This window comes from Osmia bicornis, chromosome 3 (genome assembly GCF_907164935.1).
Source record: "Osmia bicornis bicornis chromosome 3, iOsmBic2.1, whole genome shotgun sequence".
Lineage (NCBI taxonomy): Eukaryota > Metazoa > Arthropoda > Insecta > Hymenoptera > Megachilidae > Osmia > Osmia bicornis.
In genome coordinates, this window is record NC_060218.1 from 2,715,092 (window position 1) to 2,740,608 (window position 25,517).

The window sequence follows — 25,517 nt, forward strand, 5'->3', positions numbered from 1 at the left end:
ACGTTTATTCTCTTCGATGTGAAATAGACGAACGAGCCAAGTGTTGAACGAGGGAGGAGAGAGAAGGAGAGATTAGAACGATACAGAAGCAGAGAGAGGTGAGAGGTGGTGAAAAGAGAGCGACAAAGAGTCGTGAGGGTAGGAGGAGAGAGGTTATGTGCAGACGACGACAGGAGAAATTCCAGCGGGCGGCAGCGCTGAGGTCCACGGATAGTTCGTCCGTTCCTTCGTTCCCCTCGTCCGATAAACTGACGATTCCACGACGATGATTCGAGAGGACCAATTGGGTGGGACGCGTCTGAAACTCGTTGAATTTTCGACGTCCGTCTTGCTGGGTTCCAGAGGCTGATGGTCACGAGTAGTTTTCAAGGACTCGGAGAACTCTTCGAATAAAAAGTAGGTACATAATTAAATTTCCTTATGATTCCGCATTACTCGTAGTCGCACTAAGAATCTTCCCGGTCTCTCTTTCGTGTCGGTTCGTATTCTTCTCGCTTCGTTTCTTGAAGGATCGCCCGACGTCTCGGGCAAGGTGTGTACGTATGTATATCGAGGAACAAATTTACAATACGGCGTGCACTGGCTACTTCCCAACTAATTATACACTATAATACACACTCTCGTGAACTGGGATAAAAGAAAGGAACGTTGAAAAAAAAAAAAAAAAAAACAACGAGAGGAGGGCAACGTGCACCGGTTATATCCTTGGAAACGAGCCGTGCAGGAAGCGATACGCTGCTCTTCTTCCTCCTCCGCCGCCTTCTCCTTCTTTTCTACCGATTCTTTTCATTCGCGTACGCGTTTTTTTTATTTCGCACGCACAGAGGCTAAACACACGCGCACACTTTAAAGGAGACAGATCGGAGGGAAAGAATAGCGGGAAAAAGACGGAGAGAAGAAAGGAACGAGGGAAGTGCGACGGTATCGGGAGCTGATGCTAGGGCATCGCAGAGAGCGGGCAAGGCAGAAATGTCGGTGTTACTACCAGCTTGGAGTAGCAAGCACCGGTAAAACACGGTCCTAACTAACACACATGGAGACAGATTGGGGACTGCTGCTTCGGAGTTTACTATAGGATGGGACGGATGGTGATGGCGGCCGTAGCAGAGCAGCCACCGCCCCCATGCTTCTTCTCTCTCTCTTCGTCTCCCTTACCTTGTTCGACCGCCCCCCCTCCACCACAGTTTCTCTCTACTGCTTCCCTCTACTCTTTTCCTTCTCCCCGTAACCGTTCCGACGGATCTCCTATTCTCCCCCTCTATACGTTATGACGGACACGCTGGAAACCCCCTCCTCTTCAACATCCAACTTATCCCCTTTCTCTCCGTCATCTCCTCCTCTTGCTCTCGTCTCTTTACAGGTCTACTACTAGCCTTCCCTGGGCTACGAGATGTTATCCTCGAGCGATTCGTGCGTACTATATATTCGTCTACCCGTGTCGTCGCCACATCCCCTACCTGCGTCGCATCTCGGCGTGTGCGTTGGCCGCAATCAAGGTCAGGAGCGTAGCTGGTCAAATCGGCGCCCCATACTATCGATTGCAGCCTTTTTACCAGAGACGACGCCAAATAGCCGAAGGATAGGGTATAAGGTTGCATCCCGTTGTTTTCAGCCCGGCTTTATGGATCGCGGTGGAGTTTCTTATCGTGACGCATTCGTTCACCGGAAACTCGGTATCTTTTGGCTCATTGGCTCACGGATGCGATTGCCTCGTTATTTATCTGACGAAAGGAAGGATGCGCGCTACGACGATATTGTATTTGTTTCTGGATAGCTTCCTCTTCACGTGTTCTATGCTTGCGTGCTACTTAGGCTTCCTCCGGTTAACCCTTGGCGTAACAATCGGGACTTTCCTATAGTCGGGTTACTTGGGTATTTCAAACGTTTTTTAACGTTAAGGTGGAAACATTAAAAGGAGGTGAAAGGGGGTGAAACTCCTTAACCAAAAGAAGTTCGTGCTGCACCCAAGTGTACTTGTTAAAAAATATCTCAGGTTTGGTCTCTTCAGTTTCGTGGCGTACAAAGATGTCACGAGGTATTTTGCAACACCCGACACACCATGATCCGAATACCTCGGGCTCAGAGGGGAAACGCGATATCGCCCGTTCGGTTAGCGCGTGCGGTTATCTTCGCGTTGATTTCCTTGACTTTTCAACGCCGTGAGGTACATGTAATACGTTTCAAAGTAGACAAGAAGCTCTTATTCACGAGTCAACCTATCGTCGACGACCTATCGATATCGGCGAAATTTTCCATTCGTTCATCCTCTTCTTAACAAGAATAGTAATAACGATAAACAGATCTAGAATTGCGAAAATATACTGACGCTGGTATTATCGTTGGATAGGTAGCGTCACCTTTAGTCAAGGCGCTACTGATAAACTTATTTGTCATTACTATTTCTGAAACAGTTTTGTGTAACTTAGACTTGCTTTAATTAAGAGGAGGAAGTGGACCAAACACGCCAGAGTTTGTTCAAACTCCTCAGTTCTTAGGCTCTCCCTAAATTCTCCCACAGCTTAAGGCAAGACTCTTCCCTTAATTTTATTTAAATTATTAATTAACCATTGTCACTGGTATTTGGGCTGAAAATCTCTGACTTTGTATTCCTTTGAAATGATTCGAACGAACGTGGCACAGGCGGCAATGGGAAAAGAGTTAAGCCAGCGTGGTGAGGCAAGGTAGCTTTATCGTCGTTTTCGACGATATTGACGGCTAATGTTGTACGTACAGTCGCGACGAAAGCAGAGACGGCAAGCAGTGGCGGCAGTGTCCGATACTATTATTAGTGTGCAGCTGCCTGCGAATTACTGAATGAAAGGGAAGGACCGCTTCGAAACAATGTCCGAAAGAGACGGGAGCACGTTGCATCGCTTAAGCGACACGCATCTGACGATTATTTAGAGCCAACTATACTATACGTGTTGGTACATAAGCACGTTAGATGTAACCCCGATTTTGATCACCGCCTCATCGAGAACCGATTGATTCGATAGTTAATACGTGATCGATTTTAATTAGCACACGTATAGTAATTTAAAGATAACGATACGGGTAAAGTGTTTGTAAGAATTCAGTATTCGAAGAAGCAATCAATCGGTGTACCGAGTGCAGTAAATTATTTCGAAAAGTCATTTGTCACGTATTCGAACATACGTATCAAGTTACAAACGGTCGGGCGATTATTTAACGTCGCCCAGGGTCTCTTTGAAAATGAGCAAAAGAGGTCTAGCTGAATCTTGTCTGATAAGTATAAACGTTGATTCACATACGAGGAGAGAATTGTCCGCGAAATTAATTTGTGAGATGGTCATATGTCTATTTCAGTCCCGCGTCACATGGAAGAATAAACGTACACGTTTCGCGTATACTTTCGCGCTCGAAATGACGATTGATGTGGCCTTAGGAAAATTTTCGATTTAACTTGTTTTAATTTTTTTTCAATTAATAATAAAATGATAGTGGAGTCGTGGTATCTAAAACGATACCAACTTTTCAGAGGACCTAATATAGTTTACCGAATATTGTCTTTATTGTTAAAAAGTAGAAGAGTACAATTTTAGATAAAGGGATCACTGGATACAATTTTCTTACGTCCAAGCGCTAAACGAGAAGCGTAGGGATAGGATCGTTTAAAATCGGAGTTATATGCCAGCGAAAGCATAGCCGGACCACCTCCATTCAACAAATGCTGGCAATTAGTGGCAATAGTTGTCGACCCTCTCTCCCAAAGGTCTCATCATCTCGAGGTGTTGAATTTCTTGGTATCTTACCAGTTAAACTTCATTGTACCAACCTCCTTAGTTTAAACTCAACAATAATTTCTTCCAATATATAACTTCTTTTATTTCATAGTGAAACAATATGTCTTTATTTTTATATTTCATTAAACATTAGTGTTTGAATTCCCCTGTATTCAATGCACCTTACTTATACATCAAGTGTTTCTCATATCTTCTCTATTTTTGATTAACGAAATAAACTTAAATCCCTGATGAATACGGTACTGCGCGATCTCCGGTGTGGCGGGTCCAGCGATGACGCGGAGATCACCGAGCGTGTCCGGAGTCGGCCGATGTTAATCGAGTGGGAGTCGAAGGTGGCCGATGGTGGGGGGGGGACGGTCTCGTTCGTAGGGGAATCCCCTGATGCCGGTGCTGTGGTGACCACACCGTGTCCCTTTTTGTTGCCGCCCATTAGGCGCCACCGCGGCGTGATTCGCAACCGTGTTTCTTTATCTTCAGCGTAGCGAAGTCCCGGCTAAACTATACGAACTCGACCGATTGCTTGCACGCGTTCTTGCCTATCTTTTCACCCTGTTTTTTTCCGTCTCTGTCTCTTCCTCCCTTGCGGATCAGACAATAGCAGAGTGAATCACCGGGCGTAGGTACAAGAGGTTCCCGATGTATGCGCAGAGATAAGTCGCCGCGTGCCACGTTTCGTGTTCCGTCTATCGCGTTTCTTCATTTGAATTAGAGAAATATTCCGTGTAGGAAAGATCCGAGTATACTTATTTCTTTTTATGAAACATCCACCATTTTACTGCGGACGATTTTAGAATGGTCCACGGAAGGAAGGGTGCTAGGTTTATCGGACTTATCTCCTCTTAAAGATATTGATACCTTTTTACCGAGAGTATAATCACGTTCGAACGCTGTTTATCTCAAACTATATATTAATCAACAGAGATAGAGATAATAAACGTCCAGACTTTTTCTCCTGTTCGTCTCCATAGAATTTAGTGTAACTCTTTTCTTGGCTCCCTTTTTTTTTTTTTTTTTACGTCTTATGAAAAACGATCGTGTTTTTATCTTCTCGTTCGGTGATACATTGGGAGGGAACGAAAAGAAGCTGTACGACGTGGAATCGTTCGATGGAAGCCAGTCGTCGTTGCTTTGTTTGGTTATTGTTCTAGAGACCGTCAGTCAATCGTGTTTTACCAAAGGTTGCGCTTTCTTCTTGCTCAGATAGCACGCGCCTTTGTGCTACCGTTTTTCACGGATGACTGATGCGCTGCCCTGTTTCTTTGCTCTTCTGTTCGACACACCGATGAGTTCATTGCGACCGATTCGATGTTCTCTGATTCATTGCTTGCAGTCAGGATTTTACGCGTATATTTACTTGGAATCGTTTGAAAAAATCCTTGATCATTTTGGGAAAAATTTTGGAAAAATCACTCTGATCGGTGGTTTGCAAATGACAGAATGAAATTAACTGTTGTTATTAAAAATTTGAAAAATGACTGCACTGTGATAATATTTTCTTAACGAACCTTGTTTGGAAAATGCTGATATTTATTTGTTAAAACCCATTGTTATTCGGTGAAGGGGACGTGTGAGTTATCGTCTCGGTCTTTATCGTTTCTCCTGGAAAACGTGCGTTTTTTCCTCCGGTCCGCTCGAATTTCACCGTATCTTACAACCTTTACCCCGGTCACCTATTCAAGTCGAACGCAAACGCCAAGGTTCGACAATTTGTCAGAGCGAATGGGGACTGGTCGCTTGCATGTACTTGTGTACAGACTGATTCATAGAACTGTTTACAGAATTTACATTTTGCATTTTGAAAATTACCTACCCCCTTGAAACTTCAAAATGCTAATGCAATCATAGAAATTACATGAAAGTATTTCCAATCATAGTACAAAGACTCCATAACTGTCTATGGTACAATTAATATTAAAAAAAAAATCCCAAATCTTACATTCCCAAATAGTGCATTTGCATTAAAATTTGAATCAATAAATATGTTTATAAAATAAACATGAACATCTTGATTATTAAGGTACAAGACTTAATTGCAAAATACAAAAGGTATAGAAATTGGTCAATTTCAAACAATGAAGTGATCGATTATATTGAAACAGGGTTCCCCTAGGAGCAATGGTATCGTGAGAGGATGAAAATCTCGTGTTACGTGGATCACCCTGTATATAGGTATAGAGACGTACAGAAACTCGGCCGGATCTGTAAAACTGAAGGCTCGTGGACAAAAACCTGACCTCTCGAACAACTGTGCACCATGTGTGCGCCACTTGTGCGCTCTCTTCTCCCATTCTCTTTCATTCTAACGCTCTTCTCACCCTCGTTCGTTCTTCGTCTCCTCCTGGTACCCATGCTTACCCATTTCTCTCCAACAAACTTCCCGATCGCGATTAATCAGGTATACGGCGAAACTGGGATCTGGAATCTACGCCAAGAACAGTCTCTTTTATGCATACTTCTCTTCTTTCAGCGCTCTGTTTTCTTTAACTTGTGCCGGATACACGATCACCATTTTGTACCTTTCTTCCTTAGATCGTTTTTTCCTGGAACGATTCTGTTTTTCTCATTAACCCTCGGTGACAGGAGTGACGGAATTGGGTCTACGGTGATGGATTTATAATATTTCTTTGAAAACTGTTTATCGGATAAAAATGTTTCCCAAGGGTGGCTTATGATCAACTCGATCCAAGGGTAACCCTTGAATGACTCAGCGTATGATTTAGAATTATAATTTAATTTTAAATTGAGATGGAGTTCATTTTTTATAAGTGTCAATATTTCATAAATGAAAATTTCAAATTCCATCGTTCATTAATTCTTATTTCGAAAGTTAGGCCATTACGCGTTGGACCATTGCAATCAATAATCACGACGTGAACTAATACGCGTTATCGTAACGATACAAGGGCCGGGGACATTTTTAATGCCCGTCATGGATAAGTCACGGCTAGCATGTTCGAGCACGAACAATGTTAAGCATCCAGCCTATAACGCGTATAAATGTATGGCAGGGGTGAAACGGGCAAATATTTGTTATACACGTTCGGATTTCTGTTTGCTATGAAAGTACGCGTTTGCAAAATAAGATAAACAGGAGTCCTGCCACCGTACGCACACTACTTATTTCTACTTTTCCACTGCGAGTCCAATCGACAGATACCGGAAGCGTGTTTGCTCTTAAACATCGTATATCCGGTCGGTAAACAAAGGAACCTCTTAAAAAGGTGACCCACCTTCGAGAAGTTAAATAAAGATTGCTTACAAGACACGATGCCTTTAATCATGATGATTCACGAATCTAACAGGGAACAAAGGTACTCGTGCAACACGAGGGAATTAGGTTATTTAAGTTTCGCCAGCCAGACACTTCGTGGAATTATTTGTTAGCCGGAATTCATTAATCTAATTATTTTATTGGACGAATTAGAATTGAAGAAGTAACAATTTTCAATGGAACCATAAATTTGAATCATCACCAACCATATTTTTATTAATTTTTTTATTTATTCATGACAGAATTTGCATGATTATTCAGTAAAACTCAGCTCTCGGATGTTATAATAATAAAAAGCTGAAAGAAGCTAAGGGTTCACCTTCAGCGAACCGAATGAAGTCGTTCTCGTTGTTTCCAATTCGAAAGAACGAACTCCTACGAACGGCGATGCAATTTGAAACGGGTCGCCGGCAATTAGATCAACTTTCATACAGTCGCCTTTTCGTTGCAACGTGTCCAGGTTACACTGTATAACCTGTCGGTCCGTAAAGGCGGACATATTAGCAGCCGTAGCTTGGTTCACGCCCATGGGTCCTCCGACTTGTAGCTTTTATTTCATCGCTTTACGTGTTACCATTCCTTTCGTTTCATGATACGAGACCATCGAATCTTTTTTGCTGGTTAGAAAGAAGAAGGAATGGAGTCGAACCTTATCGAGGCCTGCGGTGTAATTCAATCGCGATTGAAAGTATTCAACGCCACGTGGTGGCTCTTCTTACAGGGAAAAATGGTGAAAAAGTTGGCGCGATCGATTTTTTGAAGATCGTGTTCCGTAGGGAAGGTGGACAAGAGGGAACGTGGGACACGGTGTGGTCCCTAGGTCCAGAGAAAAAGCAGAAGAGCGCGGGGGCTAGTTTACCTATGGCTCGGCACGGCAATAACGATGGTCGCCATATGGGCGACAGCCCGGGGGCCCAGGGAACGCTCACCTTCCTCTTGGTGCCCTTATGCGGGCCAGATTTGACGGTCTAGGTATACATACGTGCAAAGGGCTGTCTGCCATTCCCCTACCAAGGAACGATTCTGCAAAAACGTGGCGACGAGATCGTACGCGTGACTCATCAATAAATTCGACTATGCGTGCTGCTCGAGTGTACGCCAGTTCCCACGAGGAAATCCCGCTCCCACCTCCCGTGTGTCTCTCTTCATTGGCCGTCTAATGTCATCCCTATTCACCGCTGATCCACCCAAGAAACGAAGAATCAACCAGGGAATTGTCTGTGTCGTTGAAATTTTAATTAGTTACCTTTGCAATTAAGCGACGACGCACCTGATGCGTCCGATACTTTCTGCGCAATGTAACCAATGACACACCTGGTGTGTTTTGTACTATCAGTATAAAAATTGAAAATGAAATATTAAGAATTTTTGATTTAAAATAAAATTAAATTGGTGCATTCGTTGCATTCGTATCGACGTTTTACGAACAGGTCGAAATTATCTAGGTCGTGTATTCGCACTTTCGACGTGGCCACGGGAAATGTGTTTCGCATGTGCTAATTCCGTTTTACGGGAACCATCACGTTTTAACGTCGAGTATTTTACCGACTAATAAATTGGGTGTTGTATAATGCTGTATGTAAATTAAGGAAATAATATTGTATTGAAAAGGTGTAGTAAAGAAGGAAATAGAAATAGAAAAATTCATCCAGGTGTTGCGAATTGCAATGGCAAAGGATTTTACAGTGGCTAAAGGTGCTTGAAATGGCGGTAATTGGAAAGGCCCGTAAACGAGGTGCGAAGTGGCCATAAATCTGACCATTAGCCGTGTTACAATGGACACCAGTCGTGTTTTATCGCGTTCGACAGCCGCTGGAGAATAGATTTTTCGTTGATACGTGACAAATCGCGACCGTGCGTATCGCGATAAAACCAGAATTTCCTCGTGACGCCATGCTCCGAATCGCTTTTCCATCCCGATGTTATTGTATTTCCTTTCATACGAAACATTCGCCGATCGTGAACAATAATTTAATCCTCAATCCTCAAAAAATATTAGTTTACACTCACAATCAGTTTATGATTTATTTACCATGAAATTGCAGATAAGGTAAATCATGGAAACATGTAATATGCAAAATAGAAAATATTCTAATGACAAAACAAATGATCTTCTATGGAAATATGCATTTGCATGAATATCCACAGTGCACTCGTCAACAATGCGCTACGATACAGTGTCTCAGGTGTACAACATGCACGTCGCGTTTCGCGTAATGAAATGCAAGCGCGTGCACACGCATCCCCGAGCAGTACTGTTTGCAAGAATGATTTGTGTCGCACGATCGACCGACAGATATTTCATGAAACCCAGTTGTACCTCAACCAACTCTCTGATTTTTCCATGGATCGCGTTTGTCAAATTGACTTTGATAATAAATTGAACAACTCGTGGGGTGTATTTCATTGTTCGAAACGAAATACGCGTTTCAGTGATGGTATTAAGTTGTTGCAGCATCGTTTTATGATATTGAGTTTTCCTTGGGTTCAGGGAGGTTCTCTAAAAATTTAAAAATTTTAGAATCTTAGAATTTATAAATTCTGAAATTTTAAAATAGCGAGCGAGCCACCCTGCAATTGCACTTTTTCCCTTCGAGCCCCACCCAGTAAAATTTCCATCGCTATTCCAAAACGATCCATCTAGATTTCCCGTTCGATCGCGAATCGAAACGTCCAACTTCCGTCGAGACAAAAGGTTAAAGGGATTGCGGTTACGCGTTCCGGGAAGGTGAGCGGAGGAAAATGCAGCCACAGTGTCGATGGATATTGGATATGGACGATGGGGTGGCTATGTGTGCATCGTGCACGAGCCACGGGGTAGCAAAGCTAAGCCAGTAATGCAATAACTTGAATAGATGGCTATGCAGGCGGAAAGAACATAACCTACCCCCTAGTCACCCTATCTCTGCTTTCTTCGTCCTTGTCCAATCTCTCCCACCCCCTGTCCCAGTCTCTCCCTCGCACCTATGGCTTCCCCGAACACGTAGGTACATACGAATCGGCGCACGTAGCATAACCACTCGGACTGTGCCAGGAGGGTGAAACCAGACGGGATTTCAACCCCGAATACAGTCGGTTACGTTAAAAGGCTTTTAATATGCGCGCTCGTTCACTTACCCGATTCGACCGGGATCCCAGGCAAAATCGAAATCATCCTCGAGGGTTTCCATTCTTTCTTTCTTTCTTTTTTTTTTTCCTTCTTTTTAATTACAAGCGCGTTTTGCGAACAATCGATGCGATTGGATTTGCGTTTATTCGCGATGCTTTCATCTTTTATCTCTTCGTGTTAAGTCACTTGTTAACGAGGGTGATGCGTACACGTGTTAGTTGATGCGAGTGATCGACCAAGCGAATGAAAATCATGAGAACTATAAAGATTAATAACTGATCGGCTTAACATTTGTTCAGTTCGTACTGGGTCACTTTTCACCCACGTTTTGAGCTGTATGTTATGTTATTACAATTCTTTTTAAATTAATTCATTGCTTAATTGTATACTACCGGTGTACAGAAGTAAAATTGTACATCAAACGTCTCGTTAAAATTACGTTGCTTCCCTGCACTTAAATCGTCCCCATTGTACCCCAATTAAAATCAATCAATTTATACATCTTAACAATAACTCGTGGCTGGCTTCGATTCAGCATGCTCAAACGAACAAATATATTCAACATATAACGCGTTTACCAAACGTAGAATGAAGAGAACGCGAAATTTTTAAAACTACCCCTGTAAGAAATTCGTCGAGAAAAGGTGGCATGGGAAATCTGATAACGAACGATTTTGTCACCGAAAAGTCATATTCCGACACACATTCGATAGTTTACGGTCACGTGAAATCAGAAGCGAGTCGGATGAAGGAAGGAAAAGGGAGATGAACGTTACGGGGTGCAGGAGCGAGTACCGCGAGGGGGTGAACTCTCCGTCTTCGTTTCTCTTTGCGAAGAGAAAGACGAAACATGCTCGGGCTCACATATTACGGCGCACGTCAGTATTTAAACACGCTTGATGGGAAGGTGGTGCACGAGGGTGAAATCTGGTCCCCATTGTGCTCAGGTGTGAGGCGTGTGCGCAAGGGCTGAAACAGGGACGGGGTAGGGAGGGTAGACCGACGGTGAGGAGGGTGGATTTGCACACGCGGCACGAGCCGCTTCAACAAAGGGATGGAACAGATTGGAAGCCATTCATTCATTCGGTTGCCCTGTATTTTTTTCCCTGTATTTGACTGGCAGAGCATCGACCACCCTCCTGTCCTTCTACTCTCCCTTTTACTATACCCTGACCACCTTTTACCTAGACGGACCTGACTACAGGTACGGTCAATTACTATTTCTATCTTCTTCTTCTTCTTCTTTTATTTGCTTTGAAAATGATCCTTGAATTTTTTGTAAATTGGTGAAAGGGATGAAATAGGTGTTTCTTTTCTAATGAATTTAATAGATTTATTCTTTTTTTTTCTTTAATATTAAAATTATTGGCATACTAAAAATATCTATTTTTAAGGGTAGCTATCTTTGTTGATTTACAGATTTATTGTATCTTTTGGAAAACCATCTACGTTCTAGGAAAACGATAAATACGCACGACGAATGAGCTTGTGTAAGCTCGCATTCGAACTCACCATTGGCCCGTGTTTGACCCCGCGAAAATCAATATCTGTCGGGAAACTTAAGTACGCCGAGGGTGGTGTGTACCTTTTGATATTTTGTATCCAAAACGAGTACACGAGTTTCATCGATTTTCCATTCCAATGTCTGTTTATCAATATACACTTCTTTCGCTATGAAAAAAAATGATTCTTCATAAAAATTATATAAAGAATCGTTTGATTTATTATGTAATTCAATGTTCACCTCGTGAACGAGTGAATTGGAAGCCCAACGATCCAAAGTATCTTTACGTTTCTGGGAACGATAAAACAAAAAAGAGACGGGGTCGTGATGTAAGATCAAGTTGCCTGGTTAAAATAAGAGAACAGATGAAAGGATGTTGTGGCCGACGAAGGAAATATAAAGTAGAAAACGATAGCGCTATCAGCCGGCTGGAATAAGCGAAGGTGAGGTCCCGCTTATGATGTAGGTCGTAAATAAAAATTATCATCAGTTGCGTGTTAACTTGCACCGTACACCTCGCCCATATTCCATTTCAGAAACAAAACGAATCAACGAGTGATCAAAATGGACAGCGATTAAAATTCTCAAATTCTAATATACTATAAATATAAAATTGTAAAATTCAAAGAATATTAGTAGACTGTCGATAGTTGAAGTATTTAATGTCTACTTTGAAGAAACGAGTCCAAAGAAAATGACTCAGTAGCTTCAAGAAAGTTTCCTACGACTCTAAGGCACACATACGATTTATCGTGACCGTGCGATATCTCACGGTTCTCCAAGAAAGACCGTTCAAGGTACAGTGGTATGGCTCAGGGCTCGTTGCTGATTGAATGCGTCAATTCACATTAATGCCAGTGTGTAGAGAAGACCGAGAGGAGAATTAACTGGCTAGGGGATCGGTGGAATTGACTTTATCACCGATCTAAATTCGGCACCGTACTCTTCACGTGACTCACTATTCCCGTGGATCGAAATATGTGGGTCCACGTGGTGGTACCTGGTCGAAAGGTTAACGCATTTTCCTAACACCTTCGGATACGACTTGTCGCCGCGTAGGTGAACTCTTATACTTCTTAACGAGCATGCGGGTTCAACGCTGGAAATTCCGCTCGATTTAACCGTAATTGTTTAATTGAAGATACACCCAGAGACGCTGGCCGAGTTAATTGCTGACGTGGACGGGTCTCCCTGAAAATTCGCGTGAAACTGGGATTAAAAGTAAACGATGGCTCATTATATTTATACAAAGTACAATTTTAATTGAACAAAGAAATGAATTTGGCTCCAGGTAAATACGTTTTCTTCTAATTAATTATGGGAATGCAACGAGTTCCAAAGCGAGCATAATGCATTTTAGTTAGTTTCATCGAAGAAGGACCGTACCTTACCCTATCGTGCGAAATCGTCGGGGGTACATAGATCCGCTCAGACTGGCAATCGGTCGTACGGGGGTGAAAATCGTGGCACGTGACCCGCGGGTACTCGTTCACAGGGGGAAGTTAGCCCTGCACCATCGACCCTGTTCTTTCTACGAGTTACCTTTACTGCGTTTACTATTCTCCATTGTGCATGGCTACCATACGGGACCGTGCAAAGGAGGCTGCGAGAGAGATCGCGTGAGTCATCCCTGTCGAGCTGTTCCCAGTGGCGTAGAAACAAATTCGTCAATACCTAAACGTATTGATAAAAGAATATCTAAATTATCGAATAAATATGATAAATCAATGATTTTCCCGAGAAATATCGTTAAAACGACGGTGTCGTTGTTTTCGATGGAAACGGGCCAATTCGTCACTTGAAGTCGCCTCGGGGTACCTTGGATTCCATGATAGGAACTTTAAAAAAAGACCGGCTCGCGAGCGGTCTAAAAAAAGTCTTTTTACGAGTTCCATTTTCCAGAAGACGGTGGAGCGAAACACCGTGGCGTCGTTCGTTCGCCACTTACACGGTGCTAACAATGTGTATTTCATTTTAAATGGCCGTTCCGTCGCGTAGGTGACTCCCGATATTGCCACCCGGTCCACCGACAAAGATCTTCGTCGTCTCCGTAACGATTTCCTTTGTTCATCGCGAGATAAAAGCAGCGACCCTGGACCGCGTTTGGCCCGCGTTTGTTGCCACTGCTTTCGAGGAGATCATAACGCGATCGTTAAAGGGACGAACGCTTTGGCAGTGACGTTTAGTCGGTCACACACGACGCTAAGTTGATTTCATTTTCCTCGTTGACGATTAGATGGATGCGGGCGAACCCTAATCACGGTACAAAGGTAATGCACCCATGGGTCTAACAAGTTCTTTTCAAAAATTTAAAGATATTAAAAGGTTTATATTGTTATTTTTATCAAACTTTATACTTTAAGTTAATGTACCATTTTGTGGTACTTTTATGCCATAAAGTTATATCAAACTATCATTGTTTAATATAATTAACAATCAATTAATTTGTTGTTAAAAATATTGATGAAATAATTTTGTAGACGTTTTTAACGTAATATTGTATTTTTTTTTTTTTTATAAAAATCTTATACCTACGTCACTGTATCCAGCCTCGATGCATCAGTCCAGCTTGCATCTGTATGTATTTATGCTGGGGGAGCCCCTATGTGACATCATCCCCCTCCATGCGTGCGGCTGATTCGTTTCGCTGGCTGACTTCTGTCGCCTAACTCCAAAACACCCCTGGACCCTGCCACCTCCCTTTACCTTTAATCTTTATCAATCCATCCAGCCGAGCCAGAATCGAACCAAGGAACGGACGGCGCCGTGCATTATTCACGCCCGATAGCTCCCTCAACCCTCTGTGTCCTTCGAGCTTTGCCTTCCACCACCAACGCCGACCACCCTTTCCTACCTTCGTGTTCGCTAAATACTTTCTGTCGAATTCACTGTTTTCTCTGTAACTCGCTATCTTCATTTTTGTATACCGATACAATTGGCAATTCATCCATCACACAACACCCTTTTTTATTTTTTAATAAAATAATTATATTTATATTGGGTATACTGTTTTTTAGATTATATGATTTTCATCTGTTTTAAAGTATACAGAACAAAAAATCATGGTCTCATGTGAGAAATGTGTAGGCGTCACATACATGTGGCGCTGGTAACAAATGTGTTAAAGTTTGTTGATGATAGCTTTTATTTGATCATAAGGGAAACTTGAAAATTTAATTTTTTAGTTTTTTGTGTGATATAATGAAGGGTTGGATGAATCTGTTATTCTAAAAATGTTTATCAGAAAATTTATTATTTATAATATTTACAACATTTTCAAAGCATATATTTCATTGTTTTACAGTGTGTAGTTGAATGAAGAATCTTCCAGGTTGCTTTACAGGTCACATTGTATAGGGGTTTAAGCCGAAATAGGCGTACAGGTAGGTGGAGTCTTATGAACACGCCAAACCAATGGGTCGCCACACCTACTATCATCATTCGTTTCCGCTTCTTTACCTGAACGAAAGGTAGGAATCTTTGTGGAACCCGAAGAAGAGAGGTGTACTTTTAAAAGAGCCTCCTCCTCTCCCTAATAGGCTAACATTTTCAATCTCTTCCCCTTTATTCCTCTTTTATCAATAATTTATTACAAAAATCACGTTAAATTATATATTTCAGATGTTGATAATAATAACATATTATCAATAGGAAAGTATAGAGATATTTCAATAGGAAAGTTGGTTTTTTAAATTTTTCAGCGTAATTTATTGTACAATAAATTTGTCAATTTTAGTATTGTAAAATGCATTATCGGAACAATTTATTATTATATTATTTATTCTTTTAATAATATTCATCTCAAATAATATTCTTTCATCTTTTGAATTCGTATAGAAACAGTATTTCCGGTTATTACGTCAAACGCAATCCGTTCAATGATTGTGCGTTCGCAAACGCATCCATATGATACCTATTTCTGCATTTCCTTTGTAATCGAATTTCCACCAATCCGAAACGCGATGAACGGTAAATGGAGATTTTTCGAACCCGTGGAAAATTTTCGCAATTTCATTCTCGCGTCTGTTGAAACTTTCTTCTCCAACAGTTTTATAGTTTCTCAAGTGATATATCCGTGAACTTCTAGAAATTATATTCGCTACAATTTGAAGAGGTTTTCGAGCACGCTAAAATTAACTCAGTGGAAATTGGAAAAGTCTGATAAATATGACTGTTCGAACCGACCTATCAGCGTTTCGCAAGTGTGGCCCGTGATTCCTTGCGCGTTGGAGTTCAGATCAAGGTTTTCTGATCGGTCGTCATAGTTTGAGGAGGTGAAAAGTCTGGCGGTGCTTACGCGATATTCTTTATGAAATCTTATATTTAACGGTTGGCTCCTGAATTCCTTTCGCAGCCGTAAGTACAAGATTTTAACTACCTTTTACGTGAGAGGACCTACTTTGGAATTCGTATTGCGACGTACGCGAGAGCTCGAGATGTTTCCAGACGAACGTCAGTCTTTCCGTTCCCGTCGATGCCAAAATGTCTAATCTAGCATATCTATCGTAGAGGATAGAGAATATCTTGTAAACAAATACTTGGGGTTTTCTATTCTACAATTTTTATCGCATCTTGTTTTAGAATTTAGTATCGTCGAGGCTACACCCCTATCTTCAACATCGTCACTGAATTAATACCTAACCCTCAATAGCTCATTGTCAAGCAGTTTCAAGGTATTTCTGTAACCCCCCCATTGACGACTCAGCTAATGATCACAGAATAACCTGTATCTACATTTTCTCTTACCTTTCGTTTCATGAATAAATAAATACGTTTTTTAATCAAATCATTTAGTACATTGTTATATTGATATAAAATTGTTATTTTTGTCTTACATATAACTGTTTCATCCATCATACCATGTATGTGCATATTTAATAATATTGTGTACTGAAGTAATGATGCTCTTTTATTAAAATATTATTAATGTAAATTATATGATTTAATGTATTCATTTGAAAAAATTATTATTTGTTCCATTATATAAAATATTATATCCTCCATAATAAAAATAATCTTTAGCATGTAAAAACACAAAGCCAAGTTAATCATTTAATTTGATAATTACATTTAAAAATACATGTTGATTGTGTAACATGAAATTATTGGTGAAAAAAAAATTTTATGATAAACTTGGCTCCAGCTTAATAATTATAAATAACTCTTTAGGAATGTCATGATTGTACTAATTAATAATTTCTAATATAAAATTTCTACTTTATAGTTTGATTCTGCTTAAACAAAGAAATTTAAGGTATTATATAATAAATTTGACTTTTATTAGATGTATACATGAAGTATATCTTAAGAGGAATATAATTAAAAATTATAGATGTTTTTGGCCTTAACAGATCCAAAAGTACTAATATATAGTAATTTCCACATTTTTCCAGATGTCAGCCACAACTACACATAAATACCGTTACAAAAATGTGGGCTTGGACTCACAAGAACTACGTAGACGTAGGGAAGAGGAAGGTGTTCAGTTAAGGAAACAAAAAAGAGAACAACAGTTGTCAAAGAGACGCAATGTTCCTAATATGGTAGCTGATGATGACAGTGTTGCTACAGATGAAAGCGTATTTCCTGTACCACCAATGGTAACTTTGCATTATTGGAATTGGAAATGAATATTTTTCTATCAATTTACTGATTCAATAATGTCATTTGTTTCAGCAAACACCTACTATAACACCGGAAATAGTGCAAGAACTGTACAATCCTAATCCAGAGCTTCAATTGAAAGCTACACAGAACTTTAGGAAAATGTTATCCAGGGAACCGAACCCTCCGATAAACGAAGTCGTAGAAACCGGAATCGTACCTAGATTCGTTGAATTTTTGCAAAATAATGAGAATTTTACTCTACAGGTTGATAGATGAAAAACGTCTTTTTGTTAACGAATAATTCAATTCATATTGAAAACAGAATAACGTAAATGACATTTGTAATTATTTCAGTTTGAAGCAGCTTGGGCTTTAACAAATATAGCCAGCGGAACGTCTCAGCAAACTCGTGTAGTGATCGAAGCAGGGGCTGTACCCATCTTCATATCACTACTCGGGTCTACGCACGAGGACGTTCAAGAGCAGGCTGTTTGGGCATTGGGCAATATTGCAGGAGATAGTCCTGAATGTAGGGATCATGTATTAGCCAGTGGAATACTGACTCCCCTGCTGCAGTAAGTTTCAGCAGCGCATCATCGTTTAATATTAACTTCCATTTGAATTTGATAAAATGTATTCTTATTTCAGACTTCTCTCAAAAGGGACACGTTTGTCGATGACACGCAATGCGGTATGGGCATTATCGAACCTTTGTCGAGGCAAGAATCCAGCGCCAGATTTCGCGAAAGTCGCGCCATGTTTGCCAGTTTTAGCTCATCTTCTTACTCACACCGATAGCGATGTTCTTGCTGATGCTTGTTGGGCTCTATCCTATCTAAGCGATGGACCGAACGACAAGATCCAGGCAGTTATCGATGCAGGTGTTTGCAGACGTCTAGTGGAGCTACTTATGTAAATATATAATTAACGTTATACGTGTGACTTAAATTTCTTAATTATACTAATGAGTTTGATGTTTCAGGCATCAACAACACAACGTTATAAGTGCAGCTCTACGAGCAGTGGGTAACATAGTTACCGGCGACGACGTCCAAACACAAGTCGTTCTTAACTGCTCCGCATTACATTGCTTGTTGCATCTGTTGAATTCACCCCGCGAGACTATCCGCAAAGAAGCTTGCTGGACAATTTCTAACATCACGGCTGGAAATCCTCATCAAATCCAGGTTCGTACGTGCTTCTAGAAAAATGTATAATTTGTAAGATATTTTGAAGTTAATGGAGTTTCTTTTAACAGGCTGTTATCGATGCTGATATATTCCCAGTTTTGATTGATATTTTGGGAAAAGCTGAATTCAAGACTCGGAAAGAAGCTGCATGGGCTATTACAAATGCCACCAGCGGTGGTACACCCGAGCAGATACGTTACCTAGCCGCAGAAGGATGCATTCCACCATTGTGCGACTTATTAACTGTAATGGATGCTAAGATCGTTCAAGTTGCTCTGAACGGTTTAGAAAACATCTTGCGTCTTGGGGAACAGGATGCTGCCACGCATAACAGTATCAATCAGTATGCGGTATTGATCGAAGAATGTTACGGTTGGTATATTGGTGTTAAAAGAGGGAATTAAGAAAGAATTTATTATGTTATTAAACGAATGTTTCTGGTGTGTTTTCAGGCCTAAATAAAATAGAATTTTTGCAATCACATCAAAATATTGAAATCTATCAGAAGGCCTTTGATATGATCGAACGGTACTTCGGTTCGGAGGAAGAGGATACGCGAGTCGTACCTACCATAGACGCGCAGGGACAACAGTTTCAGTTTAGAGCACCCGATTCGTCTCAGCTACCAGTTCAAGGCTTCGAGTTTTAATCGGTTAATTTCAATCGAGCCTCCAAATGTATCACCAGATCCAATCTTGTTTCGTTCATTGAATTTACGACTATTTCTCGTAAGAAAAAGAAGAAAAAAAAAAACAAATAAGGACAATCTTCGAAGTGGAAAATCGATCGGATACAAAAGAATAGTATATTTATACATATACTTTGAATTCGTTTGTATGAAACAGAATATCAGTAAAAATCTCGAAGTAATCAGGTTTTTGCTCGACGATAAAGATGAGTAAAATGTTTATACGCAGTTATTTTAAGTGGTTTTCTCTTATTATTTTTAGCTACACCATACGCATCGCTCTAAGTTTATTACAACGCGACTGTGTTTAACGAACTTACACCAAATTGTGACAACGCTTTCCCTTGGGCGTTAAAGCAGTTTGGATGGATTCGTTTTCTTTTCTTTTTTTTTTTTTCTTTCTTTGAATTCGTGCATACGCCGTATTTAGTATGAAACGTTCAGTTAATTAAAATTAACAGATATCATAGTGCTTAAGTAGATAAGTACAGAAACACTGATCAGGACGATTTACTTGAGATAGACCTGTACCTTGTACGACCTACGACTGACTCAGAATTACGAAAAAACTTGCACAACCGGCAAGACACTAACGACTGAAGTACGCGACTACGTAGCCAACACGGACAACATTACGCAACGCGGTACTCACATCCTTACTACATTAGGTAGGAACATGACCAATTAAACTTTTTTACTGTAAATACGTATCTTGTAATTTTAAGGCTATTCTATACAGAGTGCCCTTAAAAAACGAAGCCACACTTGTGTCACCCTAGCAATATTTATATTTTCTTTTTATTATTATAAATGATTCTATTTAATATCGGCACAAGTGTATTTTCAAAATATTTTCTCTTATCATAATTTATTAAATTACAAGATGTTTTTTTACATGTTTCTATGCTTATGTTAACAATTAAATATAAAATATTAATCAGAAATAAGAATAGTTATGTTTAATTGTTTTTATAAACATTTTTTATCAACCAAATTTTTGTATTCTTTTTAAAAATGTTATTTTTCTGGAATCGTCAAAATCAAAATTTATATATGTATATATCTCGATCTTTATTTTTTTTTTTTTTTTTTGTTTAATTTCGGTCTTTTCTTCACAGTTGTACAGCACGTTCAATTTTGGACATTCTGTATAAAAGGTCTGTGACTGTATAAAATGTATTTATTATTTAGGTTTGACGGTACCACGCTACATTATGCAAGATATATATATATAAATATAAATATAAATATATATATATTACCTACTTTTAGTTACGGACGTGAATTATTACGACAGAGGAGGACTGTATTATAAAAATCTCGTAAGTTACCACTTTGCTAATAAGATACTTTTAGCAAGGTGTCGGCTTACAAGTATTTGTTGCCAATTTATAAAATGCTTACCAAATAGGATATAAGCATGTTGGAAAATGATTTTGCCATTTTTATGTTGTTGCACGCCATTCTTAAATAAATAATAAAGGTATCTTAAAGTTTTATTACTAACAAATTCATACAGTTCTAAGCTTCCTCAAATATACATTTTTATATAAGTTGTAAAAATTTTGATATAAAGTAATCACGATACTTTTATATAAATCTACTTCATTAATATTTGATTGCAACATTTATAATAGATTTAAAAATATTAAAATATTAAATTCTCTTGCATGTGATTTTATGTGTAAGATGTTACAAAATAAACGCATTGTAAATTGGCAATACAGGACTATGAATAAAACTACGTGGACGGTAGACCGACAAATTACACGTTAAAATAAAAATGAGATATGACACGTACGAAGTGAACTTATTCATTATATTTTATTTTATAGCTATATAAACACGTCATCTATGAACGTAATTAAAATCATGCCAGAGGCATCGATCTTGTTGTTATATTTTTTGAAAATTTGTAGAAACCAGCAAATCATCATTGGAAATCTTTATCTAAAAGAATGTTGATTTTCTGTACTGTCATTTGACATAACAAAATAAAGTTGAATATTAATACATAAGAATGTTTATTTAATGCTGAATACATAAGTAATTACTTATTATAACAATTACAATTATTATAAAAGTTGTGCACATGTATTTAGTAACTTAGTATGATTACACTTATGTCATGATCATAACTTGTACTTTTATTAAGAAATCACAGCCTTCAATTTATTTATTTGCTCTTCAGGAAAAGAGCAATCGGTATAATTGAAACTTGTACTTGATTCTGGTAATATTGGTACAATAATTCCATCAGTCAGTCTAGTTATCAATGGATCTAATATATCTTTCTCTATTTTGCCTGATAATCTCCTAATTAATTTTTTTTCAACAAATTCTAATTCCTTTTGGGATAGAGTGTAATCATCAACAACCATTGTTATAATATAAATAACATGCTCAACTAAAGGATTTTCTCTATCACAAAAATTATGAAATGCTTTGATTGCCTCTGTATTTACATTCAATAAATCTTGTATTATCTATAAAAGAAAAGAAAATTATCCCCTAAGATAGTTGAAGCCTTAAAATATAAAAATACAAAATATACTCACTACTGCTGGCTTTTCTAAAATCTTTGCTTTTAAATTATAAATAACTTGTCCAACATCATTTGGAAAATCTTTTGGTGCCAGTATTAAGTAATTGTTGCAACCTAAGATTGCACCACTTAATTGTCCAAGTAATTGTGCCAAACAATTCAAAGTATTTACTTCTTTTCCAAACAAAGTAATAATTGAAGGTTTCTTAGGATACAAAATTACATCATATATAGCAGCTGATATATCATTCCAAATACTAGACTTTTGATTATTAAACTTTGTTTGAATAATCTGCATTGATTTATCTAGCATTTTATCTACTTTAATTAATTGTGTTGCTTTTGTTTCCACTTTAGGCTTCAATGTTTCTTGATCTACATTTTTACAAGGTACTGCTTGGATAATGAAAAGAATACTGAGAACCACAATGCAAGCCACACTACATAAAAATATATTAGGATATTGGGTGCCTGATTTTTGCTTAGACTGATAATGTATTGGTTTTGGAGAATAATTACTAGTAGTATTTAAAGGATGACTTGTATTTGGACTATGAAAATTTCTTTCATATACTTTTGAAGTATAAGAATAATTGTTTGCACTCCTAAAGGAGTCTAATACATTTTGTGATGAGTTATTTAATGATTCACCACTATATCTATTATTATCATGATTCTGATCATCGCTATCATCATCATCTCCAGATTGTGTATCGTCATCAGAATCATCAGAAAGGTTTGAATAATGATGTCTGGATTTGTACATATTTTTTTTTAGCAATAAATTTTCCGAATTTATACTAGTGTTTCTTATTGACGGACGTGCTTTAGGAACAAGTGATTTAAAGAATTCTTGATCATTATGCTGAAAAAAAGTGTCATAATTAAATTCAAATACTAAATGACATTTTTCATTCTATCATATCAAATTTATTTTTAAATAGCGGATATACATACGCCGAACTTTTCCATCCTTAATTAAATCAAAATATAAGTATTTACATTGTGTTTGATAAAAAATCAAACCCTACTAGCTAAGATTAACTGTCACGGTATTATTATTTGTTCATGAGATTAAACTTTTATAAATCAATGATACGAGAAAACCACTTGTTAAAGATAATATAAGTTATATTAATTTCATATTAAGAATCACATATCTTTATACTTTGAATTACTTACAACATAGTTTTATACGAGAAGCGTATATATGCTTCGTTTCATAACCAAATAACGAATAACAAATTGTGTTATAAATACATAATTTACGTTAAATAATTTTTTATATGTATGTTGGTAATCCTACAATCAAACTAATACAATGTAGGGATTTTTAATTTTAACTTAATGGATCTATCGTGTGTGAAATATATGTATATATATACACAACACACATATAGAAATACCTATGACCAAGAGTAGGTGTCATTTCAGGATCATTTCTGACAATTATTTCTTTTGAATTCATTTTTAATCATGTCATATTTGAATCAACCTGATTATGTGCGTTACGTATGTAACTGTGGATCTTTGAAACCGATTTCGAAGATTTATTTTTGTAGACATTGTTCGAAAATACGTTGTGGTTACTGTGTATGTCAAGAGGTATGCTTTCCCTTATATTATTCAGTATTAATGTCTCCTTTTAGTTTTTGGTATATTATATCTCATCCCATTTTTTATTAATAGGTTGATTCACATTATTGTCCTAATTGTATGGAAAGTTTGCCTTCATCAGAGGTCAGACTTAAGAAAAACAAGTAAGTTTTAAATGCCACACTGTAACTAAACAAATGGAGACTTAAATTTGCATTAATTTCACAAATATGTTCACAGGTGTTCGAATTGCTTTGAATGTCCTTGCTGTTTTCAAACTTTATCTACAAGAGCTGGACATGTTCCTTTAAGAGTAGCACCTCCAGAAGGAGAAGATGCTAAAGATGTTAAAACAACACCTAAGAAGGTTTATTATTTATTCTGTTCATTATGTAGATGGACTTCCAGAGATGCTGGTATTCCAGATCAATCAGTGGGTGGGTATAATGAAAATGTTTCTCGTTAAGCTATTTAATGATAAAGTAATGCACTAAAATACTTATTTTTTGTTTAGCTACTGGAGGTTGGCCTGAACAGGAAAACCCTCATATAAATCGTATAAACGCATTAATTGATTATCATAAAATATTAGGCTACATAGAGAAACAACAACGCGAGAAAAAGAAGTTTCGACCTAAGCGACTTTACATGCAAATGGTAGAATATTCAAATGTTATTGTGCCTGAAAAAAAAATATTTATTTTTAATTACATATTTTATTTTTTAATTATAGGCGATGTTTACTATGACATCTGCTATGATGCGTAAACGTATCGGCCTCCCTTCGGAACCTCCTATGCACTCGCAATCAACCGACGAACCACCGCCAGCTATTGCTAGCGAAGAAGTAGAGGAATTACCGGCGGAAATTTTTACTGAATCAGTAGATATAACTAAAAGTAATTATATGAGTTAACGTAGTAAGATTTTCTTGGTATTTGAAACAGTTCAATAAAAAGCAATTTTTGAATACAGTAACTACGCTAGAACAACGATTACAACATCCGGAAGTACAAGCGGAAAAAGTAAACGAACTACGTCCACAACATAGACAATTTTTAGTTAAGATATCGCAGCGGTGTCGAGTTTGCGAACATAGTCTCAGTAAACCAGATCTTTGTCCACAATCTACAAAGTTCAAGATTCAACTGGCCGCATTGTAAGTGGTAATATACTCGGTATATTTTTATGTAAATATCTTTATTAAGATTTACTTCTTCCCAGCTATTATGTGCCAGAGGTAAGGATTGTTACTTGCGAACCACTTCGTCCAGGCAAGTCAAGTGAGCTGCTGTTGAAATTTTGTAACCCAACTCAGCATCAAACTCAAGTAACCTTATTACCATTGGATACACCAGTAATTCCTACTGTAACTGTAGCAAGTGAGAAAGAGGAGTTTGAGGAGGAAGATGCGCAACAGGTAAATATTAATGTCACGATTACTGAAACAATTATTTTCGATGCTATTTAAATTGCAGGAATCTGAATCTCCAAATTTATTACCTTCTATTGTACGGCAAGTTCCGATAGTAGAAGAAGTTAAACCTGTAAAAATTTCTGCAAATGCGGATTTAGTTTTACCTCATAGCCCCCTTATTCTGCCACCACGAGATGATGCTGCTGAATACGATGATACGGGTGACACTAATAATTTTCAAGATGATCCAAAGTATGTATTTCGTCATTTTTATATTATAACATTAGTAATTTAATTCATTTTTAAGGCTCGTGATTTGGCGAAAGGGAAATAAAGCGGTAATAAAACTGCACGTGACTCCGAATGAGAATATTCAAGAGAGTGGAAGCGATTCAGTTATAGTTGGCTTCGTTATGCAGTATGGATACGTGAATACAATTACAACATTAGAACATAAAGCACCTCAGAAGCTGGATCTCCAGGTTAAATTGTTCCTTAGTGTAGGAAACATTGTTGGAACTGCTTAATATATGCTACGATAATATTAATATTTATTAATACAATTAATTCTTACACTATAAAGATCATAATAAGTTGTACTAATCTTTCTAAGTATTGTTATGTTTTTATAACTTAAAATTATTATTTTTCAGTTGCAATAATATAAACCTTTTAATTCACTATTTAAATTAAATTATTGCTTAGTATTATAAAGGAATGTTTCTTTTCCAGTTAAGCTCCAAAATTCGTGGTTTTTGCTATTTTGCTATTTACAAAATGCTATTTGTATGAAGAGGCGCGTTTTGAAACTGAGATCGCCAAT

The 25,517-nt window shown here is 38.2% G+C and overlaps 3 protein-coding genes across 6 annotated transcripts; 2 read left to right on the forward strand and 1 right to left on the reverse strand.

Moving 5' to 3' along the window:
* The first annotated feature begins 307 nt into the window (after nt 1–307).
* Nucleotides 308–19,368, forward strand: LOC114878292 (importin subunit alpha-7). 3 transcript variants are annotated; one of them, XM_029191934.2, is made up of 9 exons: nt 15,658–16,007; nt 16,876–16,905; nt 17,045–17,251; nt 17,328–17,522; nt 17,613–17,833; nt 17,907–18,170; nt 18,241–18,445; nt 18,517–18,820; nt 18,901–19,368. In XM_029191934.2, the coding sequence occupies exons 3-9, from the start codon at nt 17,045–17,047 to the stop codon at nt 19,095–19,097; spliced, it is 1,593 nt and encodes a 530-aa protein (XP_029047767.1). In that variant the 5' UTR covers nt 15,658–16,007; nt 16,876–16,905; the 3' UTR covers nt 19,098–19,368. The 3 variants fall into 3 exon arrangements, with proteins under 3 accessions (XP_029047768.1, XP_029047767.1, XP_029047758.1); XM_029191935.2 differs by lacking the exons at nt 15,658–16,007; nt 16,876–16,905 and adding an exon at nt 308–396; XM_029191925.2 differs by lacking the exon at nt 16,876–16,905.
* An 842-nt stretch (nt 19,369–20,210) lies between these two features.
* On the reverse strand, nt 20,211–22,958 carry LOC114878497. Of its 2 annotated transcripts, none has more exons than XM_029192391.2 (3): nt 22,864–22,958; nt 21,695–22,546; nt 20,211–21,622 (listed from the first exon to the last, which is right to left on the reverse strand). In XM_029192391.2, exons 2-3 carry the CDS (start codon nt 22,445–22,447, stop codon nt 21,287–21,289), a joined length of 1,089 nt encoding a protein of 362 aa, XP_029048224.2. In that variant the 5' UTR covers nt 22,448–22,546; nt 22,864–22,958; the 3' UTR covers nt 20,211–21,286. The 2 variants fall into 2 exon arrangements, with proteins under 2 accessions (XP_029048224.2, XP_029048213.2); XM_029192380.2 differs by having other exon boundaries at nt 22,639–22,914.
* Nucleotides 22,959–23,056: 98 nt separating this feature from the next.
* On the forward strand, nt 23,057–25,487 carry LOC114878488 (dynactin subunit 4). The gene is made up of 9 exons (XM_029192367.2): nt 23,057–23,286; nt 23,371–23,441; nt 23,518–23,714; nt 23,792–23,934; nt 24,011–24,176; nt 24,253–24,436; nt 24,502–24,697; nt 24,756–24,946; nt 25,002–25,487. Exons 1-9 carry the CDS (start codon nt 23,158–23,160, stop codon nt 25,219–25,221), a joined length of 1,497 nt encoding a protein of 498 aa, XP_029048200.2. The 5' UTR covers nt 23,057–23,157; the 3' UTR covers nt 25,222–25,487.
* Nucleotides 25,488–25,517: the final 30 nt, after the last annotated feature.

Bases quoted from the DNA above. Each gene is read 5' to 3' on its own strand.
- LOC114878292 (XM_029191935.2), top strand. From the start codon at position 17,045: ATGTCAGCCACAACTACACATAAATACCGTTACAAAAATGTGGGCTTG. The intron at 17,252-17,327 runs GTAACTTTGCAT...CATTTGTTTCAG, and splicing joins TATTTCCTGTACCACCAATG to CAAACACCTACTATAACACC. The intron at 18,821-18,900 runs GTTGGTATATTG...GTGTGTTTTCAG, and splicing joins ATTGATCGAAGAATGTTACG to GCCTAAATAAAATAGAATTT.
- LOC114878497 (XM_029192380.2), bottom strand. The intron at 21,623-21,694 runs GTGAGTATATTT...TTTCTTTTATAG, and splicing joins TTTTAGAAAAGCCAGCAGTA to ATAATACAAGATTTATTGAA.
- LOC114878488 (XM_029192367.2), top strand. From the start codon at position 23,158: ATGTCATATTTGAATCAACCTGATTATGTGCGTTACGTATGTAACTGT. The intron at 23,442-23,517 runs GTAAGTTTTAAA...ATATGTTCACAG, and splicing joins GTCAGACTTAAGAAAAACAA to GTGTTCGAATTGCTTTGAAT. The intron at 24,437-24,501 runs GTAAGTGGTAAT...ACTTCTTCCCAG, and splicing joins AAGATTCAACTGGCCGCATT to CTATTATGTGCCAGAGGTAA.